General features: G+C 27.7%; 1 protein-coding gene across 1 annotated transcript in view; it reads right to left on the bottom strand.

Moving 5' to 3' along the window:
* Positions 1–421: 421 nt before the first annotated feature.
* The window catches only part of LOC103580640 (dipeptidase 1), a 132,129-nt gene continuing 106,601 nt past the window's right edge, over positions 422–25,949 (bottom strand). Inside the window, exons 6-13 of the mRNA XM_053737246.1 lie at positions 19,892–20,024; positions 15,787–15,937; positions 12,198–12,267; positions 8,280–8,456; positions 1,531–1,615; positions 1,327–1,402; positions 768–906; positions 422–689 (exon numbers count right to left, since the gene is read on the bottom strand). Of these exons, the coding sequence (XP_053593221.1) occupies positions 600–689; positions 768–906; positions 1,327–1,402; positions 1,531–1,615; positions 8,280–8,456; positions 12,198–12,267; positions 15,787–15,937; positions 19,892–20,024 (921 nt within the window). The 3' untranslated portion in view covers positions 422–599. The remainder of the gene's footprint in view (positions 690–767; positions 907–1,326; positions 1,403–1,530; positions 1,616–8,279; positions 8,457–12,197; positions 12,268–15,786; positions 15,938–19,891; positions 20,025–25,949) is intronic.

The raw sequence follows: 25,949 nt of genomic DNA, 5'->3' as shown, positions 1-25,949 counted from the left end.
ACAGCAATTAGGATCCACCAGGATACTCCAAATGGATTAATTAAATAAACAGTCATCTACTCTGTATTCACTCCGCTAATTTTTTCCAGTGTAATTTATGTTATCTCATAAATATCTTATTTATTCTTATTATTGGAACTCCGGCCGTTTAACATACTTTCAATTCTACCTCTATGATCGTAAAGTTATACATTACTTCAGATGTCTAACATAAACGTCCTAAGCATACCTGAGGAATTGATGTAAAGCAAATATTATTTCAGAAAGTGATTTCAATTTTTTTTTTTATTATTATAATTTTTTTCTATTATAAATTTTCCTCTATCATTTTGTTTAACTAGAGTCTAGAAAGAGTGAGCTTGGAAAACACCTTTTATCAAGTTTTAAAAAAAAAATTTTTTTTTAAATTTTCCTTTATTTATTTAATTGATAATTAATAGATTTAAATTAATAATAATAATTATAATTAATTATTAATATTATGAATGTCTCGTTGCTTTTTCCACGTGAATTTTAGCATTAGGATCTGGCGGACCGCGATAAATTTTGGGAATATGTCCGAGATCAAGGAATCCTGGTACTAGTGTCCTTAAAGAGGATCAAGACGCGCCGTATGCACAGGCTGAGTTATCTGGTGGGCTTATTTTTTCAATAGGCAGCACTGCTGCTTTATGCCATTCGTCACGTACCTAAAAATAAAAGTTAAATAAAACTAAGTATATTGGCTTTATATAAAGTTAGTTAACAATTAAATAGATTAGTTTAACCTCTTCGACTCTTGAGAAAACTCTCAATAGATTGAGGCCAGCGAGTTTCTTTATGTCCTCTTCAGTCCACGTTGGATCCTCGAGTAAGGTTGCCAACAGTTGAGGATATCTTGAAACATCTTCCAGTCCAGTTGGTGTACTGCAATGCCAATAGTCGCATAATATAAAAGATATCCAATGAGAGATAGTTTGAAAAATCAATTGCTATTGTTAACTATTGATAAAGTTTGTTGAATCAAAGTGAGTAGTTTTATATAAAAGAAATAAGGTCTCGGTCTTTATCAATATATCTATTAATGGTTTTTCATTTTCCCAATGGTAACATAAGAATAATTTAAAGGTTTTAAGATTTACTTTGCTAAGTATTTGAGTTTTCAAATTGATCTCAATAAAAGAAACGTTGAAAAAAATTTTTCAATCGAGTGCGATTGGATTTTAATATTTAGATTTTAATGTAAATTTTATTTTATATTTTAAATAACAAAAAGTATTCGAATTAAAGTTATGATTATGATTATTGGGTTTTTTTTATAATGGAAGTAATAATAAATCAACTTACAAATTTATTCCATCAAATCCTGCTCCAATACCCACATGATCGATACCTGCTACTTTTCTTATATGATTGATGTGTGCTGAAATATTACAATGATTGATTTTATATTTTTTTATATAAAATACGTTTATTGTTGTTGTTATTGTTAGAGTAGAAAAAAATTATGATAATGGCGTTGGTTTATAGTATATGGAAAAATTTTCTTACCAATCACGTCTTTTATTGTTGCAGTACTGTTGCATGTTATGAAGTATGTGTAAAAAGGTACCATAGCGATTCCACCGTTTTTAGCCTGGAAAATATTAAAATAAATGGGATTAAAAAAATTTTATTATATTAATTTTTAGTTTTATTTTTATTGGACTTTAGTTGAAGAATATTGAATTTTTGTTTTGAATTTTCAAACGATTCGATTTGATGGACACGACCTGAAATTTTCAATCGAAAAATTTTGAGAAATAAAATTCTGTTTTTGATTTTTTTTTCAAATGTGTTTTAAAATTTTTTTCATATATTTTTTACTTTAAATCACGATACTGTACACGTATATTTTATTCATTTATTTATTTTTTCCATTTCAGACAGTCAAAAGGCTTCACTAGCACTCTAACTTTTTCAATATTATAAAGGCGGCAAAATATATAATTCAAATATTCATAAAATGTGATCTATGAAATGAACTTTGAAGACTTACATATTCACAAATAAAAAAAAAAATTTTTTAATAATTTAGTGTTATTCAAAAAGAATAATTAAGTTTTATTTTACTTTCGAGCATTTCCATGACGCCCGTGTAAATAATTTAGATTTAAAATTTTTTTATGTAAAAATTAAATGAAATTACATGAAAAAAAATAACTAAGTGATGGAACATGATTTTTTCATGTTACGCCAACATGAAAAAATCATGTCAGATCAACATGATTTTTCATGTTGTAGTAATATTACATGATTTTTTCATGTTACTATAACATGGATGTAATATTACTGCAACATAAAAATTCATGTTGTCTTAACATGATTTTTTCATGTTGCTACAGCATAAGCGTCATGTTCGGACAACATGATTTTTTCATGTTCGCGTAACATGATTTTTTTATGGTGACCCACCTAGACTTATTCATGTTGCACCACCTAGTTTTTTTTCTGTGGACGAAAAAATTATTCTCGTTTGAAATGCTAGGATGTCTTAATAAAACTGGACCATGTCTATCTGCAAAAATTAAACAAATACTAATTTTACTATGGTCACAGTAATTTCTTCACGCGTTTATTTAAATGTCCGTCAGATGGCCACTACGGTCCGGCTCTACTGTGATACCATAGCATTTCAAACAAAAATAATTTCTTCGTGTATAAAAAACATAAACTTTCTTAAGTCCGATTTCTAAGAGAGCCCACTTTCCCCCACATTTTGAGCTTTTAATTCCTATGACTGGGTCATACCGATAATTACATATTCAGGAACTAAAAAAAAGTATAAACAGTGAAAATAAACTCATGATTTGAATTTTTTCTTAAGAGACCCATTTACCCTTCCCCCTCTCTTCCTCAAGAAAGTTTTCACACCATGTTGACAAAAAAGCATCTTAAAAAATTTTTAAAACAGAATAAATTTACGTAAAAAAAAAGTTCTTTATACAGCAAATCCTTTTTACGTCTGACTAACAATCGATTTATCTACTTACTATTCCTCGTCTGTCTACTCACTTACAAATTTAAAAAATATTTCCTCCTAACTTATATATATTTTTTTTTTCCACCAGTACTTTTTCAATATATTTACGTCGGTTTCCAAAGTATTGAAAACTTTTTCACCGCGCTCGTACAAATAATAATAAACAAATAAAAAAAAATAAAAAAGGTAAATAAAAGTAAAAATCCACGATATGTTAAAATAAATAAATAAATAAATAAAAAAAAAATTATTTGGCAATGCGCATATTTGATGTACAAGAGTTTGTTGTCTTCTTTGAAAGCTTGTGCACCGGAATCGAATAATTCTCATGCCAGCCGGATGTCCGACGAAAACTTTCGACTAACCTTCCTCCGGAGGCTTTCCGTATTTGCATCCGTCGATTCGTTTGGGGATAGTACGGGTTTGAAACTAGTCAAACTACTATACCGCGTTTGTACCAAAGTCCTATAACTACACCACTATATATACATTCACACACATATCTATATATATATGTATATATAGTATATATGAGTTTGAGTAAAATACCTAAAGTAAATCGGCACGGGAAGTGCCACTGAGAATTCTATTCTATGGTATTAGTTCACAGACAAATATATATAGTGTGTATATAATATAAATATATATGTCAACAATTGAATAGTATAGATAGTAAGTCTAAATTCTACTAAACACGTTACAAATCTAAATTTCCGACAGCATAGATCATTGATCCCTAAAGGATATTGTTATTATCGAATTTATCACAGTATTATAACAATTTAAATATATATGCAAATAGATAGTTAGAGAGTGTGAGTTGTTGACAAGTTTAAACGTCATCTGTGTTGGGTGAAAATTTTCAAAGTTTCATAATAGCTCATAGGAACGTGCCACAGTGACCACAACCGCAATTTACTAATCACCCACGGTCATGATGATGATGATGACACTGGAGGTTTTCATACCAATTTGATGCTATAAATTTGATTATAGATTTATCAATAACGCTTTATATGCAGACTCTATTATATTACAATTATTATATGGTTTTAGATAATTGCTTCAGGGATAGTTTCATTTTGCTTATGAGTAATTATGTTTCATTAATTTGTATACTTTGGGTTTTTTTCTTAAGATTTAAATAAAATTTTAAGCAGAGTCTGGTATATTTATGAAATGAATTTTTTGAAAAAACTGGACAACCAGGTGACATACTAACAATTGTACGTCAATTGATGTCAAAAATTTTTTGGTCAAATTTTCAGTCAGTTTTTATAAAAATAATTGTCTGAACACCATTCAATATAAAAGTATTTATAATTTAAAAAAAAAAATGTGTAAGAAATTTTTCTGTCAGTTTTGGATAAAATACTTTCTTTGGCAGGGTTGTCATCGCGAAAATTGTCATTTAAATTAAGAATAATCATTGTCAATTTTTTGATGGTAAATTGACATCAATTGTATGACAATTGACATCAAATAAATGACAATTGACATCAATTATATGACAGTTAACAAAACAATTCTTCTGCCTCATATCATCAATATAAATACTAGAGATGTGAGAAAAGTGTTCGAATAGAATATTATTTTCCAATCCAAACATTTATAAACTAATTAACAAAAACTGTTTTCTAGCTGAGGACATTAATTAATTTCCCGACAGTCCTAGAATGGAAACAAATCAATAAATTTGTCAACAAAAACAAAAATTAATTAAATATTTAAATGTAAATTAAATGTAATCCTTAAAATAATGATTTAATCTTCACCTGATAAATAAATTTACTCATCAAGTAAATAGAATAATGTGATTTTGATGGATAATAACGACAATAATAATAATAATGAAATACTTGATGCCATTGTAAATGTGTTAATGAGTGACTTTGAGTACTTTTATATCAATCGTCTATCAATGGCACCTACTCGACCTTTCATAAAGCTCGAGGGTGTCTAGCAACTAGCGGTGGATGATCGTATTGACGATTTAACCACGCTCGACTATTTCGGTGCATAGCTCGGCTAATTGGTTCGGTTTGTTGGCTGATGTCCGATAATTACTGGGCACCAATCCAATTTCATCTTTTTTTTTTTCATTCTATTATTTTTTATTTTCTTTATTTTATTCTATTTCTGTTTCTACCTCTATCTCTTCATGGTTTTTTTTTTTTTTATTTTTTTCAGCTATACTATTACAATTAGTATTTACACCAAGTTTTAATTTCAGATTTATCAATAATTAACATCAAAATAATTTTTTTTTTATTAGATGATAAATAAGTTTACTAATAAAAGTTTATTATTTATTTTTCATTGTCAATTTAAGTTTATAATTAATGACTTAAATAAAAGTAATTTTTGTTAAATAATTGCAAGTATATATATATATATATATATATATATATATATATATATATATATATATATATATACTATTGCTTTATTGACATTAAAGTTTAACTGAAAGTTCGTCACTGTTTGAAACTTTTAAAAACCACTTCAGCTAAAAGTCTTCGAAAAAGTTAAAATGAACAGAGGGAAAGAACGAACGAAAGAATAAAGGGTAGAATGAAAAAAATATATAAATTTAGTGACTTTAATATTTACCTTATTTTACTCATAACTAAAGTTTATTTTATTTTTTTGTTAAATGGATAATTTAATTTTTTTACCAAAAGTTAATGCTCATATTTATATTTTTATTGTATATTTATATCGAAAAAATATGGTTGAAGATTAATTTCAAAGTTTGTTATGCTCTCAATTGACTAACTACTCGTGTAAAAGAAGAAAAAAAATGAAGCTTATATACGTAATGTAAATTTTCCTAAAAAGTTGCCTAAGTTGCTCTTGAACAAACAATTGAAACATTTTCAATAGCGCTCGAGTGCTAGCTAATGATGTCAAATTATAGTTAAATGTGATTTTAAATTATTCCAACATTCATTAGTGAGATAATTTTGCATCAAGACTGCTTTAATTTTCGCTTACTTGCTTATCATCAATATTTTTTTTTTTTTTTTTTTTTTCAAGTTTTACTTTCTATTTAAAGTGAAAATTTTTCGCTTTAACAAAAAACTAAAATTGTTGAAATCAGTAGTTCAATTTCTTGTGGAGAAATTTGACTGGAAGAAATTATATAAAAATAAAAGTCGTTAAGAGGGTGGTAATACTCTTAGTTTTAATGTCAAATTTTATTTTACGGTTAACCGAAGATCTCATTTCCGGTATTAATTACAAGCGTCATAAGAAGGCTACAAGACTCCAGAGTCTTTGCACACAGCAGCCTACGATAATTTTTTAACCTTCTTAATATTTAATTATTCTGACTGCTCAATCGGCTGAGTCAATCAAACTATTGAATGAAAGGAGAAAGAAACGCCAGGAGGTATATTAATGGACTGAAATAAGTGAAGCAGCTTTTGTATTATAATCCAGCAGTTTTCTACTTGAATAAATGAATAAAAATCGTTTTTTATTATCACCATCTCGTAATAGGGAATGATGACCATCTGTATGTGATAATCATTATCATGCTTTTATGTTAACTATTACTATCGGAGATGGTAAGCATTATTATCTAGATAATAATCTATCTTAGTAGATTCTATCTAAGAAGGCAAAATAAAAAAATTTTTCAGACAAAAGAAATATCACTATCAAGATGGTAACTATTACTATCGGCAATAGTACACGGAAAAAAATAATCGGTAGCTGCTACCGATTACTTTTTTCCGTGTAATTATTACTGTATGAGAAACAAATAGTTAACATAAAAGCATGACAATGATTATCACATACAGATAGTAATCATCCCCTATTACAAGATGGTGATAGTTAGCATTTTTTTTCAGCGTGTATGATATTGAATGTAATTAATATAAATATTAATATAAAAACCAAATTACATACACTGTAAAAAATATACGGAAAAATATAAATGTTATAAATTAGTGTTTGAAATTATTACCCGGAACCCGGATGTCAATATGGGGAATTTTGACATCCCGTATAATAAATTTTATAATACATGTTGTCAAATTTCTAAGTATCCATTACGATTTTTAAAGTTCAAATAGTAATTTTTCTTGTGTAGACAATAAATTTTCATTCTTATCCTGTAATTATTAACGTTTTAATCATAAATGAAAAAATTACCATTTAGAATGATAGTATTTACTAATCACTTTATTAATACATTACTTGTCGTACTCAATTTATGTAGTTCATTTTTTTTCGTGTAACTGGGGTAAGTTCAGGCGGTATATTTTTAGGAAAATTGTGTTTTTGGAAAATTGGATTCTCTACAAAAAAGGTCCTGTTTTTTAAGTAGCTTAACTTTTTCGTTCACGAAATATAGGGATATTATTAATTTTTTTTAAAATTCCATCAATTAACATCGCTACCGATGCTATTTTAACACCGTTTTGGGGTTGAATTTGACACCGATTACCTTAACATCCGGACAGCGAAGACTGATACCCATTTTTTTGATAGTGAACACCGTAAAAAATCGAGCATACATTCGGAATGAATACAAATTTTATTTCAATTCAAATTCACTCCGGATGTAATCCGTGTTTACAGCGCGAATTTTTAGCAGTGTAAGTAAGAGGAAAAATATATGTAAAATATTAGTGACATTTATTGTTTGTTTGCATATAAATACATATTTTTATATATTTATAAATCGCACATAAATGTCGACATGAATGTCTGCATAAATTTTTCTAGGTTTATCTGATTTAATATGCTAAGCATATATGCATAATTTATGATATATTTTATATTTAAAGAAGTATATGCACATGGATGTTACATTTCATTACCACAAATATATTTTCATGCGGGTGGAGCTTGCAAGCAATTAAATCAGTATAACTTTATCGTAAAATATTCAAAAACTGGTTGATCCTGCGGGTCAGGATCAGTAGAGTTCTCGTTGTCTGTGGTCTCAGAGAGAGATAAAGTTATAAATAAACATACATGTTTTCGAGCTCTCAGATTTGAAAAACAATTAGTAAAATTTGTAATTTAAGTTTATCCCTGATGGACGGAAATTTTGAACTATATTTATCGTTGCAAGTTGAAAATAAAAAAAAAAAAAGAAAATTCTTCTTGTGATAAAAATTTTCAATTAAGTTAAAATTGTTAAATTTAAAAAAGCCAAATAAATGATAATAATAATAATAAAATCTAAGTAAGGAAATAACAATAAAAGTAACATTTATTGTTAACATAAAAACACTCGACATTGAAGAATTTAACTTACCAGATTTTTGAGGACGTCGTCAGGCACGTTTCTGCTAGAATTGCAGAGAGCTCGTGCAGCACTGTGAGAGAAAATGACCGGCGCCCTCGTGGTTTGAAGCGCAGCTCTCATCGTTCTCGTTGATACGTGAGAGAGATCCACCAGCATACCAAGTCTGTTCAGTTCTCTCACGACTGCCTGGGTTGTTGATAGAAAAATACATTAAATGTATATATATATATTTATAGAGCATATCGACTATATATACGTCTATATAATCGTAAAAATAAAATCCATATCAAAAAAAAATTTAACTGTCTCGTTTTCGATTTTCTATCTATCTATATATATATATATATATATATATATATATATATATATATATATATATATATATATATATAGATAGATATATATATATTATATATATATATAAATAATAAACTCCTCGATATTTATAACTATCAATAAATGTCAATATTTTAATACGTTACGTTGAACCTTTAAAAAAACACTTTTCTTTTTTTTATGTAATCATACAACCGGTATATTAACTACTACACTGTAAAAAATTTTTGGATTCGGTGTAACAATTTCAGCAAATATAGTGTTAAATTTAGGCGGTGTGAATTAAAAATTTTTTCACTGTCAATCGTGTAAATGTCTAACTTATGGTAATTAAGAAAAATAATAAAAAATGTTAAAATATTCAAAATACTATTTAATATCTAAATAAAATCAATTTTGTTATTGACTAAGTAGATAAAAATGTTCAATGCTCATTTGTTGATCATTGATCAAAATTATACAGGGTAAAAAATTTTGCTGTGAAAATGGTTCCCGAAGACTTTGTCTGCTCGGTGTGAAGTTTTCTTAGTGTGAAATATTAAGCCGTGTACTTTTAACACGGTATGAGTTTTTTTTTACACCATTCGGTGTTATTAGTTCAAATATTGTCCGATAATATTATTTTCAAATAATATAGCAGAAGGGGAGGGGGAGGGACAAAATGGGCCCCTTAAATTTTGGGGGCCCATTTCGCCTCAGTCATTCGAGTCACTTCAAATTTTAAGCCCCCCTATTAGGGGAGAGTGGGGCAAAATGGGCTGACATTTATATTACATATAAGCCTACATTTCTTAAGGGGCCCATTTTCCCACTATCTCCTTTCCCTATAGGTTACAGCACTAGTATATCATTATTACTAATCATGTAGATTATTATAAAATAAAAATTAAATACCGTGTCGAAGTAATCGAGAGTTTTAAATAAATAACTCATACATTTACACCGTTGGTGGTGTGAACGTTCTAATTCAAACGGTTCATAATTTAACACCATGTGTCGTGTAACTTTTACACCAGCAGTGTTGAAAATTTAAACACTAAATCATTTACACCACACCACAGACTCAAAATTTTTTATAGTATAACGAGTAACATGGAATGGTGTAAAAAAGTAGGTTACACCATTTTTAAATTACATGGATAATTTATCTAGGATTTTTTACGCTCATTTCACGCTACGGCCGTATAAAGTTCTCGGGAACCATTTTTACACCAAAATTTTTTACAGTGCACTGTTTTAATGATTTTTCAATGTAATTTTTCAATGTAATTTTTTTCACCTGGAAATGATTTTTACTGATGTTAATTTAAACAAAGACACTCAAGATTTAAATTCTTACCACGCACCATTAAAGTCTCATGGTAAACCATCTGCATTTTTGTGAAACACGTTTTTTTTTATTTTCTTTTTACAATTTATATTTTATTTAAATCAATTATTATTCATCGCACATTTCTCGATACAACTTAACCATTAAATTCAATATTACAGTTGATCTAGTATAATAAAAAATAAAAATTCAATTTAAAATGAACCGGATACAGATAAAATAAAAATTTAAATTTATTCTGCACTTTTACATGAAAGAATATAATTACAATAGTATACTTTTTAAGAATTAAATTATGTTTCTGTAAATTAAGTCATTTATTAACATATTTATATTGAAATTTAAATAAATCAAATGTGTAGGCGTTTTTGTAAGATTCGTTTTTTACATCGTAATAATTCTAACAGAAAATTCTGATCTATAAAAACTTGCATAATAATTTCTGTATAAAAAATGTCTATAAAATTGTGTCCCTTGTGTAAATTATTGGAAAAATAATTTCTGTACAGTGAAACATTTTCACATAAAAAATCCATCATAATAAAATATCTACATTGTACAATCTTTTTATCTTTTTAGAGCTATATTCATGTTTTAGCTTTTATGAACTCATTCAAAAAGGATTAAATTGTTAAATTACAGTTAATTTTTACTATCAATATTGTTTTCAAGTACAGTAGGACCTCGTTATAAGACTACGCGTTATAAGACTCTTCCCCTCAATTTGTTAAAACTCGCTCGGAACGCTTCCCCTACCAATAACTCAATAAAAGTTTTGCGCCGAAACCTCGCTATAAGACTCACGACCAGTCCGACTAAAATCGAGATAAAATGTAAATACATAAAGATTTTAAATTAAATAATTTATTTTCATAAAAAATTCTTAACATCTCGTGGTATCACATAATTAATTAACAGAAAAGAACGACAAAATTCTGTTTATTTATAATTATACATGAAATAGATTCACTGTATATTAAAGTAGAGTTGAACCGAATACATAAATAAAACGCAAAACGGCGATAGTCTTATAGCGAGGTTTAGGCGCAAAAGCTGTTAAGCACAATAGTGGGTGTACCCCAGTTCCAAGAATTTTTTCTCCCACAGCCTCTTTCTAGTCTTATAACGAGGTCCTACTGCATCACTAATTGGTTTAAATATAAAAGAAAATGGGGCAAAATGAGACACTATATTCAAAAAAAAAAAAATTGGCCAACGGTAATTTTTTCGAAGATTTCATAAAAATCAAACCATTGTATTTGTCTTTATGACGCAACTCCAAAAATTTTACCATTTTCTGTATCAGCTAGTCGAGTGGATTCCAAAAATACAACTGGTTTAATAATTTATACATGTATTATTCAGAAATGTTTTAGGCTTTAAAATCTATAAGAAATGTCGAAAAAAAATTCTCCTCAATTCAATCTTATTTGAATTTAACAGCGGTTTTCGCGCCGACTTAATTTTGACCAGAAAATTATTTTATAAAAAAATGCCCGCGAAATATTTTACTATTTCTTTGTCCCAGTCTCCTCTACATTCAAATGAATAGGGTTAATTTTTAAAAATATAATTTTGATGATTCATTTTTCTTTCTATATTTCTGATATTAGTTGCAGTAACAATTATTGATAATTATAATTATAAACTAATTGTTAATTATTTGAATCAGTGAACAATTTAAAATAAATATTCAAGTGACATTTTTATTTGTACAAGCATTAAAATATTAACACTTAGTAACATCAAAGTACAACTGTAGACGAAGGGTTAATTCTCATTAAAATTTCATTAAACCATCAATTGATTACATTTAATTGTATACTTGATGCAATTAAAAGTTTTAATTTAACTCATTACTAGTATCTCGAGATAATAATTGTGATTTTTTTCTATTTTAATTAATTTGCCTCGTGAAAAAAATAATCAATTTCATCAGGATTTCTATTTTATTTCCATAGATCTAAACTATTTTTTTCAAACATAGAATTCATCATGAATTATTACTTTTTTCACTCGACAGTTATAATTTATAAGTAACTAAAGCTTGTTCTTTATAAGCATTTTTATGAGAAACTTTTCACTTTAGCTAAATTCTACTAACAACTCATGCAAAAAATATTTCATATCTTTTAGTAAAATTATTGTACAATAATTGTATGTAATTGCATTGTCTACAGTTGAACTTTACTGTAACCTTATTTAAAATATTTAATAATATAAAATCCATAAAAATAATAGAATTAAATAAATAAAAATACCTTGCCAAATTCACTAAGACCTGGAACATTGTCTTGTGTACCATTGGCTTCGCCAACTGAACAAACTGCCCTGCCGAGAAATAAAAAGACCGTTTTATTAGAAATATTTCTTTACATTTATTCATATACATATATATATATGTATTTTAATATTTTTTATCTCAATTTAGACCTTTGTACTTTTATTATTTCTTTTCTTTTTAATGCTATTAATATAATGAAAGATAGCGGACAGGATAAAAAGAAGAAGAAGACAAGCGAAGTAGAATTTTATAGAACAAGAGTAATAATAAAAAAAAAAAAAATATCTAAATAAAGAAATAAAATAAACATGAGGGTTATTTTATTGCATTACACTATAAACTCATAAATGTCATTTCAATGTAATGGAAAATGAATAAAAAAAAAAATTTGCTCACCTTTCTTTAAAAAATTTATTTAATACGAAGAAATAAAAGACTAGGGCTGCAATAATTTGCGACTTGATTCAGAAAAAATTTATGTGTTACGTGAGTCGATATTCACGAGTTAGTTATATTCTTTGTAACGTGTGCACGTATTTGAAAGAAAAAAAGTTAATAAAAGAAAAAAATGAAACACGAGGTTACAAAAGAGTTAGTAAAGTTATATATATATAATAGAGAAAGAGAGAGAAGTTAAAATAGTCTTGACACTTTATTTACGCAGCTGCACGGCCCGCCACGATCGTCTAGAAAGACGTGTAAAGTTCAAAGGGGGTTGTAAAGCTTGCTTGGACTTTCTGCTGGACAAGTAATTGCCTTAGAACAAGCTGAGCAACACGTAAGCCGCGCAAAAAGCTCATACGTTTGAGTTGAAAAATAAAATTAAATAAAAAAAATATATAAATAAAATAACAAGTGTATGTATCACACGTGCTGGGGAAAAAGAGCCTAAGGTTAAAAAAATTGTCCAATGAAACGTTTTCGTTATTTATTTATTTTTTTCATGATATTGCATTACTTTTTTTATAAGATTATCTCGAAAATTACATGTTGTTCTGTTATTGTTATTTTTTGTTCGACTTATATAGATTACAGAGCTAGTGACAGCACAAATAATATTATTGCAGTAAAAGGAAACATGAGAATAAATGTAGAGACAAGATGGATGTCAAAAAAATTTTCAAGTTGGAAATAATTTCAAATTTTATTATACTTTTTTATTCATGAAATGTAAAATTTACTAGCAGAGAAAGGTTTCGAGATGATACAGACCTCTAAAAATTTATAAAAAATTAAATTTTGAAATTAACGTTTTTCGAATTTTATGTCAATTTAAAATAAGAAAGATTATTTTGAAAATTTTTTAACTTTCATTTTTAAGGAGGACCACTGGTGTGAAATTTTGGAAAACTAAATTTTTTTTCCATACTTCGATAGTCTATATCTTCAAAAATTACACTACAATTTCAACTGCATATCTCGAATAGTTTTTGTGAATTACAGCTAATTGAAGAGTAGCTGCTTATCGGTTCTCGAAAATGCATTTTTCAAAATCGCTGCAGTTATGACTCGAAGAAAAATCATCCGGTCGATTTGATTCGAATTGCAGCTTTTTTTATACATGTTTGTACCATAGACCACCAGTTTTCCGATCGAATCAAAAATGTAATTTTGGCAGGCCTAAAATCATCAAATTTTCGCGGGAAATTTGAAGCTTTTTTTAAAAACCGCCATTTTGTTAAGTTTCAATTTGTTTCTTAGCCCGAGGGTCAAGGTACGAAAAATAACTTCTAGTTTAATCAACTTTTCGGTTTTTTTGATTTCCGGCACTGTGAAGTCGCTATCACTGCAGTAGTGGTGGGATTTTTTTGGAGCTTTGGGAGATTGCCAATAACTCGCTGAATTTTTAAATTTTTGCTCCAAAAATTTTATCTTATATTCATTATATTTTCAAAAAAATATCCTTAGAATATTAAAACATTTCATGCAGTAGTTTTCTTCAAAAAAAATTTCCAAAATCATCTTTTTTTCAAGCGGTCACACTAATGGTCCCCCTTAAGGGAAGGCTCAGCTAAACTAACATAAGAAAATTATGTACTTTTTCAAACTTAAGCAGATCAAATCATTTACTTATATTTGAAAAAAATAAGATTGTTTCATCATTAAAAAATTTTAATTAATTTTGGGCCAAATGCCGTCCATTTTACCCAAAACATTTTTTAATTTTTTTCAGTCCACCATATGAATGACAAAAAACGTACTTCTGATGGTATCAAATAAAATATGATTAGTTTCTTTATAAACTAATGATATCTTCAGGTGGTCCTTCCTGTCCGTATCTGTACATTAATGTCTTAACTAATATAATAAAATATCAAAAGTTTTACTGTACGTTCATTTAATTGTCCATAAAAAAGTGATCATAAATTTCTTATTGAGAAGTTAATATTTACAAAAACAATAACAACAACATCAATAATAATGATAATAATATTAGTTAAAAATATATATATATATATATATATATATATATATATATAACGATTTGAGTATTATGAGTATTCACAAGGTATAAGCTGTGAAAAGTGGTACTAGAAACGGTAACAAACAGGTTAAATGATCTAAGGCGTGTGTGCTACGTACTGAACGATCCTGAAGCTCGTGAAATGGGAATTTACGATTTACCTAGAGTGGCTAGGTGATTTTATGTCAGACATCTGCACCAACAGTGCTCCAGCTGTTTATTTATGGCTCCTGTGCAACGTCGACTGAGGTGTCAGGGGAGGCGTAAAAGCGAGGCCGTTGCAAGGATTGAAAACTCGACCCTTTTTCCAACTAACTTTATATATATATGTATATAAACAGCAAGAGCAAGAGAAAAAAAGCAAGAGCAAGTGCAAGTGGAAGGATACAAGTAGAATAGTTGAACAAGTTACCATAGAAAGTGTAAAGCTACTGCGTCACAAGTTAAGGCCAATACTTTTTCCTGTTTAAGGAAAATGAAGAAGCAGCGGTAAAAGAATACGAAGAATAAAAAACTAAAGAGTAAGAGGGTAAAAATAAAAATAAAAACAAGATGAAGATAAAGATAAAGAATAAGAGGACATTGGAAAAAGATACAAGTTTGTATGAGAGACAAAAGAAATAGGAGCAAGAGTTTACTCAGGCGTCGGCTCTACATTCTCCAGAAAGTCATTTTTCTAACGCACGAATCCCAGCCAACTTTTCACTTGCCCACTAGTAGTACGACTATATATATATATATATATTTATAGATGTAGTACAATCCTGAGTGTAGTAGTGAGAAAATGCTCATGGGACTCGGGGATATGTAATCACTCGACTTCTCAAACTTTTTTTATTTTTTTCTATCTAATGTTTTTACGTTAAAAATTGATTTCATTGTTAACATTGTGTATTTATTTATATTTGGATCAAGGATCCAGAGTTGAGATGAGTATATGGACTTTTTGTGTATGGTGTTAATGGAAGGATTAAGATGAATTGAGTATAGATTAGGGGATAAATAATGTACGGAGTTCGAAGTGATTTATATTTTTTTTTATGGGGAATGAAAAGATTTTCGGCGAGAGAATGATATCACCTAGGGGATTTCTAATACTTACCACGATGTGTCACACGCATGTGTCAATGTTAGATAGCGTGCTCCGAGACCGTAAAATGTCCTGAGAACGCCCAAAGAATTTCCGAGGGAGTGACCACCTTCGACGCCGATCAGGCTTGCGATTTTTCCTTCGCGATGAGCATCGAGCAGACCTAAAATAAAATTGTTTTTTTTTAAAGTTTCATGAGTGTTAATTAAAACTTGACCTTAGGTTTTAGATTTATATTTATCACAGTTGCGGTGGGAAAAAATATAAATTGTCTAGCCAAGACATCTATTTGTAGAACGAGGTTACTTTGACCTGCAGTTATTTTTTCAACGATAATGTAAGTAATTAATTGGTATTGAACAGCTGAGATTGATAAAATTAAGATAAACTTTTAAAGGGTCACAGTTTTAATTTGATTATTAACACTTTAATCGATACTTTATTCCCGTTTTAATGAAAACAATATTTGAGGGTTTTAAAATAACTTGGAAATTTATTTTTCTGCATAACGAGCATTTAAATATTATAGTTGTAACAAGTAAATTTGTTACTGATAAACAAGAATAATTAACAATAAATAAGATGAAAATTGTGGTGCAGAGTTTGGTAGATTCATTAAGTAAATGGATTTAAAATTATGAAATAACATTAAAGATCTCAAGTTTATCAGTCATCACGATAATCAAGTTTGTGCAGTAGATAAATATTTTTGTTTTCACAAACTATTTTACTGACTTGGTACATCTTCTATACTTTTAGTGGCTATTATTTCATAGAAATTTATATTTAAACTTAATGTTAATATATTCTCATAAGTAAATAGTTTTTAATTTTTGTAATAAAAATAAATATAAATTGTTATGTTTCATTGATTTCATGGGTTGAATGTTACTCTATTTACTGTATATTGTTTTTTATGAAAAAAAAAAAAAAAAAAAAAAAAAAAAAAATAAACCATTTTCAAACAATAAATAAACTACACAGTTAGAAATGTTGTATTGAAGTCAACACAAATCGTGTGTGCTAACGGTCTATACAATTTTTGTGTTAATTCAACACATTGCGTTTGTATTGATCTTTGACACAAATTTTATTTCAAATAATTAAACACATAGAATCAAATTATTTTGATAGAAAATTTGTGTAAATTTAACAGACTTCGTCATAAAATTAACTAATAAATATGAGCACATAACCTAACCAACTCAAGTATACTGATCTAACCTTAGTACAACTTATGTCAATTTAGCAAACAATTTGTTCGATTTTCAGTGATTTTTCTAAAAAACGCAGCTATGAATTATCCTCCCGTAAAATGAGAAGAAAAAAATCATTGAACCTGATCATAAAAATATTCAAGTTATCTATGGTTATATTTAATTGTAACTCATTTACAATCCAAGTTTTCTTGTAAACAATGCTGCTACAATGCTTTGCTTGTTTATAGTATTGAAGAAACGCGCGGGAGTGTTTAGCTAAACAACACGAATTTTGTGTTAATTTTCGAATAACACAAGAAATGTCTTACATTTCATATTTTCTAATTATTTAACATAAAAAATTTGTTAAAACAAAATAACACAAGCGGTTTGTGATGAATTAACAGATTTCTGTGTTGAAAAACAACACAAAAAATTTAACCAAATAATTTTTTAACACAAATACACAAAATTTCTAACTGTGTACGGACCAGTCACCTCAAATTAAATAACTTGGATCTAAAATATTTTCTACCTCAAAATGCTACAAAATATCACAAGAGTTACGAGAAAACATAACCAAAAATAACATAAATCAAAACATCCTCGAATTTTCTAAGAATTACAATAATACCATGTTCCCAAATTGATTAAGGCATTAAAAACTGGCAACGTAATTAATCACAACTCAATGAATTTAACTAAATAATAATCATAAATTTAAAGTTTATCAAAATATTTTGATCAAGTAGAATTTTCAGTTATATTGTGTCTAATAAATGTTTTATTCAACCAAAAACTTCAAACGCAAAGTAGAGAACGAGACTCGATGTGTAACTCGATAATCTATATCTTACGCTTAAATTTTAAGTTACTTAAGAGAACCTGGAAAAAGTTTTCATTTACTGCAACAAGGATAATACCGTTCGTCCAGTTAAGAGTTATAAAGAACAAAATGAGAGCCTTCTTATAACTAAATAAATCAAACAAAATATTCAAATTAATTATTTATAATTAAACTCTTTGTCAACGAAGAATTTAATTTGAAAAATGGCATGGCAATAAATTAAAAAATATGTTTACGAAACATTGTATTTTCATATTTAATACGCTACGCTTTTAATGCATGAGTTTTTGTCAGAATACCAGACTTGAGTTTATAATTAATTTATATTATTTTTGTAAGTTGATAAAATTAATTAGTATAAATATAAATAGGTTTGCATCAAGTTGAAATGGCATATTAGAATAGTTATCCGCATTGCGGATGCATATGCTCTCTGAACCATGAAACATTACCTCATGTATTTGTACATATATCCATTACACACTCTCTCGAGTTAGTAGTCTATACATTTCAAGTTGCTTTGTGTCACTTGATAATCTCTCATTCATCTATTGCAATTATTCATATATATATATATATATATATATATATATATATATATATATATATATCCTACGATATATATTAAATTTATACATCATTTATGCGTGAGTATATGTGATACAAAGTACTCTATCATTTTGTTATGAAGTACGTGAAATAAATAATCCAAATAAATATATATATACTTATAGATACATATGTAGGATAAGCAGCTTTTGTAAAAGATTCTTATCTCTTCAGTATTTGCTGAGTTGGCAAATAAAAGTGTAACGCAGCATTAAAAAAAAACTAAAAAATGAGGCAGAGATGAAGGAAAGTAAAATTATAAAAAAAAAAAAAAAAAAAAAAAAAAACTGTAAAAAGAACAAGTATTGGGGAAGGAATAAAAAGTGCTGGGTGAGAAAGAAAAAGCAAATTCAAAAGTTGGCGCACTATTAAGAGGCAAGTTCTTTGTAGCATATTCTTTGGTTTTAAAAATTGTTACAAGGCGAAAAGTTTTTATTCTCTTTCATGTATTAATACATATATAGAGAAAGAGATATTTGTGTGCACCAAAAATATATAGTAGTAGTTTTAGCTAGTGGATGATGCTGTTACAAAAAAATACTTTCTTTCTTTTTTCTTTGAAACATTTCAAATTTTTCGGTGTAATCTTTAGCTATCTTTTACATAAAACTGCTTCGCTGACGTTTTTTTTTTTTTTAATTTTTTTATTTTTAGATCATAACATTATTGGATCTATAGGGATTATCTTTTTATTTTTATTATTATTTTATTAAACAACTTTTTCCTCGCTGGTAGATTTTGAATAGTTTCTCATAATACAGTTATGGTTCGTAAAGTTTTTTTTTAAATTAAAATAATTTCATGAATTAAATATTATTCTCAGGAATATATTGACTGTTTTACTCAATGAAGAATTTTAATGCTTTGTTTTTTTTATTATCGCATTATTTTATTAAATATTCAGAGTACTTTTGTTTGGAAAATGTTCATAAGATTGAAATAACAATTTGGTTTTACTGAAACATTACAATCGTTTAAATAAATCAATAAGGAATAGAACACGAATGTGCAGCGACGAGATTTAGTAAACAGTTCCTGCCATAGCCCGGAAAGATCCTGAATGGTTGGTCGACATGCGAATAATTTGTTCCACATAATTTTCCCATTTTCTAAATTAAAATAGTTGTCCCACATGTCACTTCCTTGAGGATTTTGAAAATTACGTAACGTTAATAAGTTAATTAAAATAATTACAAAAGGAATAAAAAATTTCTTTAGACGAAAAATACTTGAAATTTTTTTTATAATTTAACAATCTAATTAACGACTCTCCTCGTTCTTTAGACAAAACCCAACCACTCGTAAAAATAAAATGAACCTCTCAACATTTTTTTTCATCAATGTGCCAAAAAATTTCTTTTTAATTTTAAATCACTTTTATGAAAAGAAAAAAAAAATGTTTCATCCTAGAATATTCAATTATCAAGAAAAAAAAATGCTATTATAAACAACGAACACATACCTTGTACAGAAGTTACAAGAGTAAGATGTTGAGCATTCATCTCAGCAAGTCTTCGTATCACGTCAATTTGCTCAAGAGACAACTGTACAGCGTTAAGTTGAGCTGCGCCGCAGGGTACATAAGCTGACCAAAACTGAAAAAAAAAAAAATGATTACAAATAATAAAACCATTGATGTATGAAAAGAAAAAAAAATAAACTGATAGTCACGTCAATATAAAGATAAAATAAAATCACCTTTTTGATTTGAAATGAAAATAAAACAAAATAACAGTAAAAAATTATTTGATCATTTAATAAAATTGATATAAAAGCTATCATATCTTTCCTGTCTATCGGACTGCATCAAGGATCAATAATCGATCTATTGGTCCGTGAAAGTGTAAAAATAAAAATCAGGTCAGGTAAAATAAAAAAAAATAAAACTCAAACACGTTGATTGGTTTGTCACGTAATCGTTTGTTGAATTGTGATTGTTGATCAGCTGGCAATTTACATCCCTTTCAAAGACATATATATATATATATATATATATATATATATATATATATATATACTCTTTTTTTTTATTCTTTACACTTACTCTGACATGAGATTTTCGGATCAGCCTTTTCACAAATTAAACATACACATTTTCACCTTTAGTATTTGTTTTATGAACTTGTATATATATATATATATATATATATATATATATATATATATATATATATATATTAGAGGCAAGCAAATCGTGTCCGAATCGAATAGTTCGATTTTAAAATTTTTGAATTATTCGTAACTTTTCAAATGATTTACGAATTATTCGGTTCTAAAATCGAATCGAATAGTTGGATTCGATTCGGTACGAATACTTCGTGAGTTTGAATTATTCGTACACCTCTGATGTTTATACCTTCATATATTTTGTATTGTTTGTGTTTCAATTAATACATAAATGTATATAGATGAGCAATGGCAAGGGACTATCAGCAGCGTCGAAAATCCGGATCACGGTGATTGTCAGATCGAATGAGTTTAGAGGCCGGCAATCGAACAATCACTAGACATTCAATTAGTCAGCTACAGTTGTATGTATTGGCACATTGTGCAATTGGTACATTGCATTGGATTGCTGAAGCTGCCGAGTAGAGCAATATTATAAGGGCAAAACGGATCTTCCGATTATGTTGCCCTGCTTACATCGCATTTCCTTTATTTCATATATATATATATATATATATATATATATATATATATATATATAGGTTGTGATATTGATTTTTTACTCCCTAAAACTACGGTACTAATTTTTGTATTATGGTTAAATTTTTATTTATTGTATTCTTTGGATATTAGCTTGAAGGATGACAATTATTTTATTGTGTAAAAAAATTGGCGTTTGAGGTTTCTTATAATTTTATAATTTATCATGTGTTAAATTGCTAACAGTAGTACTATGAAAAATTTTCAAAGAAATTCGAATTAAATTCTAAATGAATGCGGAACGAGTTATTTTTTATTAATTCATTTCTCGCGAAGTAAACTTTACTCCGAGGTCGAGGTTTATTTATATTATTCATATTTATTTATATTATTCATGTTCATGGACTGAACGAAATTAAATTATTAATTAGAGATGACGAAATGTAATGAAATACCTGAGGTATAATAGGATCTTCACAACTTTCTAGAAAAAGAAAATTTTCGTTTTTATGGAAAATTATGAATTTTGAGGGCATGATGGGGCACCTGAGAAAATTTAATGAAAATTATTGTAAAATAATGACAGAGTGATTTGAAATAGATAAACAATCATTTCATTACTCAAAAAACTCAAAAATCATTTATTTGCTTAAGTATCTCATCATGCTCCAGTTTCTTACATTGTAAAAAAAAACCAATGCAAGCCCTCGCTATCCCAGTGTTAAGGTTATCGGTGTTAAAATAACATCAGCAGTCTTAGAATTTTTCCCAGTGTTAAAAAAAAAAGTAGTTTTTTTTTTTTTTGAAACATCAAAAGTCAAATTATTTTTCAGACACAAAAAAAAATTTTAATTGTTTCAAAATTTAATAATACACCATAGTTGCGAATTTATGGAGAAATCTAAAGACTATTTATCCACAATGGTATTGTATAAAATTTGTAAAACAGATTTTTATGATTAAAGTCTTTTTGTAAACGAAATCAGCGAGAAAAATAAAATAAAATTATCAATGATTAATTTATCATCATTAAATCAGTTATTACTTTATGAAAAACATCAAATTTATGATTGAAATAATTACAATATTGTTCATAAATATTTAATTTGATGTGATCAAAAATTTATGCAATTCGTTTCAGTTTAATAAAAATGGCATTGCTTATTTTATAGGTAATAGAATTATTTTCATTTCGATTAACGAGAATTCCGTAATTTTAATGGAATATTATTATTATTTAAAATTTTCTGATCCTACATATAAGTTATTAAACAAAAGTTTTGAGAAACAAGGACATGTACGTAGTATTGGTTACAAATTAAGGCAATTACAATGCAAAGCCCTCTCAGAGAGTAAGTCGCCGTCTGTTTTTACCCCCACTATTCGAAAACAAATTTGCTCTCACGCCGTTAGTACATATTAACATTATAAACCGAAAATTTTCCGATAATTCCCGACGGCGATTTACTTTCTGGAAGGACTATGGTTGGCGTTTGCGATATTTGAGGTCAGCTAAATATCATATTTATTATCTTGTTTACATTAAATTAATTTAAATTTATATAAAATTATGTACAGAACCTGAAGAAGTGATAAATAGTTACGAAACGTTGTTCAATACGTCATTACACCCATGTAAGTTGATTTTAACTCGATATTTTCTATACTGTATGAAAAACCAATAAAAAAAAAATATTCGAATAATTGCATGTTTTCTTGGAAGCAAATATTAAAAATGAATGTTTATTAATGTTGATATGAAGTTTATGAAATATGTAACTTCAAAAATATTTCCCGTCCATCTGCATCATTATTAAAAATTTTTCACGTTCACATTACTTTCGAGTGCCACGTATACTTCAAATACTTTAAATTTTATATTTAAAATACTTTCATAATATATTCATAAACAACAGTAATAAAAGTTATAAGTTCTCACCCTCTTTTGCATAAAATTTTTTCAATTTTCAATCAGCGGAATAATTCATTAATAGCATGGTAATAAGAATTTCTGTACATATTTGTCGTCACACCTTGTTTCTCATTGAATGAACAATAAAGTATTTGAAAAAATTTATTTTCCGATCGAAAAAATTTAATTCAACCTCCGAAATTGAAAAGAAAATTCCTTATTTGAATCCTAAAATTAAATTTCAAAGAAATCGAGAGATAAAAATTAATAAAAAAATACATCGAAGCTTTAAAAGGGAAAGACAGGGGTTTGCACTTTTGAAAAATCGAATTTTTTTTTTGTGTTTTTTCTTATCGTTAAACATTTCTGTAGGGAGTCTACTCGATGGAGCTAGAATCTATGATTCAGTTTATACAACTTACGTTGTATGAAAAAAAAATTTTTTTTTCACTTTTTAAGCTTCTGAAACTTCCAACGTGTTTTTCTCGAAACCACTTTTCACAGTCTGTGTTCATTGCCATTTGAAAACTACATGACCGATTTATTTCAAACTTGGTACACACTTTCTACATATAAAATACCTCCCCCAACAGCTAGTTTGAGATTTTTTTTACATTTACTTTACATGAACACCAAAAATTTAGAAATGAAAGAAAAAATTACCAAAGACAGGTGGCGGAGGATTTGATTTTTCTTCGACTGAATTTCAAGGGTAATTGATTTCAGATAACTTATAGCTGAGATACAGTGAACACCGAAAATAATGTTTTTCCAAAAACGTTTCTGGAAAAGCTTTGTCATCGGTTTGTTTGTGGATATTTTCGCGTACAAATTTCATGGAATGTTCTTGAAATGATACTTAACAATGTACAAAAGGTTTAAATAAATTTACTCTATCCATATAAATGAAAAAAATTCACAAATACACTGACACCCTGACTCCTTCCGTATCATACAATAAATGGCATTAAGTGATAATAATTCATTAATATCCTGATAACAGTATATTCCGTAGAGTAAATGAGAAAAAAAATACACTTTGTAATTATATTGAAAGGTATAAATGACAGCTTATTTTCTAGACTTTGGCATGTCTCGCTTTTAATCATACTATGAATTTTAATTAAACTTTGTTTTGATATTAATTAATGTACAATATTGATTTTTAAGGTGCTTATTTGTCATTTTTAAACGAGTTTACTAATTCCATTGAAAATTAAACGTTATCAAGTTATCCATGTAAAAGTAATAGAATAAAATTTCAGTTTTATCGGTAACAATTTACGGAAGGTAATATGATAACATTTTTACTATCTTACAATAATAATCGTTTTTTTAAGTCTCACTCTAATTTACATTTATTTTTATAACAATAAAGGAATTATTATTTTAAGGGTAATCAAGTTATTGGTAAAAGGGACACTCGTAATTTAAAAAAAATTTATAATTCTCTCTATTTTAACTTCATCGCTACTGATATGATGACATTCGCTTCAGCATTTATCAATTGATTTATTCATGAAAAAAAAAAAAAAAAAAAAAAAAAAAAAAAAAAAACTATTGGTATCACATCCGAGCATTTAATACATTTTCAAATACTATAGTTCTGTAATTTAAATACTTTGATTAATATAAATAAATAATATGTCCCTATTTAAATTTAATAACTACGAAATTAAACTTATGTATTAAAGTTAACTGTTAGTTACAATCTGACATTGAATCGAAATTAATCACTTTGTACCTTAATGAACATTGATATTGTTTACTTTATTCTCCATTCTGTATGTTGTACTGTTTTATATTTATTTATTGAACTTAATTTTATATTTAATAACTTTCCGCTACGAAAACTAAATATTTTCAAAAAAGATAAATTAGCTTCGGATTTTCAATAATCGAGTTTCAATCAGATGTCAACGTTCTGAGGTCCTAGAAAGCTATTCTGATTATTTCCAGATGGATGTCCATGTGTGTGTGTGTGTGTAAACTTTTTTTATCCGACGATATCTTTGGAACGAATCAACCGACTTGAACGGTCTTTGCGGCCATCAGAAGGGCTCATCAAGATTTAAAGTTAATTAGATTTTGAAATCGGTCTGCTGAGTAGTTCCCGAGCTCGAAAAAAGCAGGAAGTTTCGGAGATGGCCCACGAGAAGTGTGTTCGGAAACACTCTAGCTCTAGCTCTAGCCAAGTATTGCCATACAGTGAGAGCTAAAGCTAAAAAATTTCCGAACGCACCCAAGGTCCGCATTTTCAGATTTTTTGAATTCCTTTAATATTGCAATATAATATATTATTTTTTTACATCAAAAGTTTTTAAACCCAGCCGACTAATTATAGTATCATATAACGAAATTTCATAAAAGCTTTGTCAGATGAAAAATACAATTTTTAGGTTACCTATTAAAAAAAAAAATAGTTCGTTCTATTGATAATATGTAGAAAAAAAATATATATATATATAAGTTTTAATGAAACTGATACATTTAATTTATCATTGAATTTTACATTATTATTTTTAAAATCTTTTTATTTTTATTCTTACAAAGGAAAACAATGTTGTTTGTCAATCAATAGAAAAAGAAAGACGAGCCAATCGATTTGTCTTGTTTAGTGTGTTAGTTTGAAGGCGCTTACATCTAGATTTACAGATACAGATATATATATATATATATATATATATATATATATATTTTTTTTTTTGTTATTTATATAATCGCGTGTGTGTGTGGATGAGAAGGGGGGTTTATATATATATATATATACAGATATTTATCTATCTCTATATACCATTGAGTAAGCTTCTCAAGCTACTTTTGCAGGAGCAAGCTTTTATCTATGCATAAGCGCCATGAGCGTTGAACTTTACCAATGCGGATTTTCTCCTCACGGCCTCTATTAATGCTACGTCGGCTTACTAGCCTCCTCACTTCTCATTCTACTACTTTTTGTAAAGCC

This window comes from Microplitis demolitor, chromosome 3 (assembly GCF_026212275.2).
Source record: "Microplitis demolitor isolate Queensland-Clemson2020A chromosome 3, iyMicDemo2.1a, whole genome shotgun sequence".
Lineage (NCBI taxonomy): Eukaryota > Metazoa > Arthropoda > Insecta > Hymenoptera > Braconidae > Microplitis > Microplitis demolitor.
This window is presented reverse-complemented; position numbering and strand designations above follow the sequence as displayed.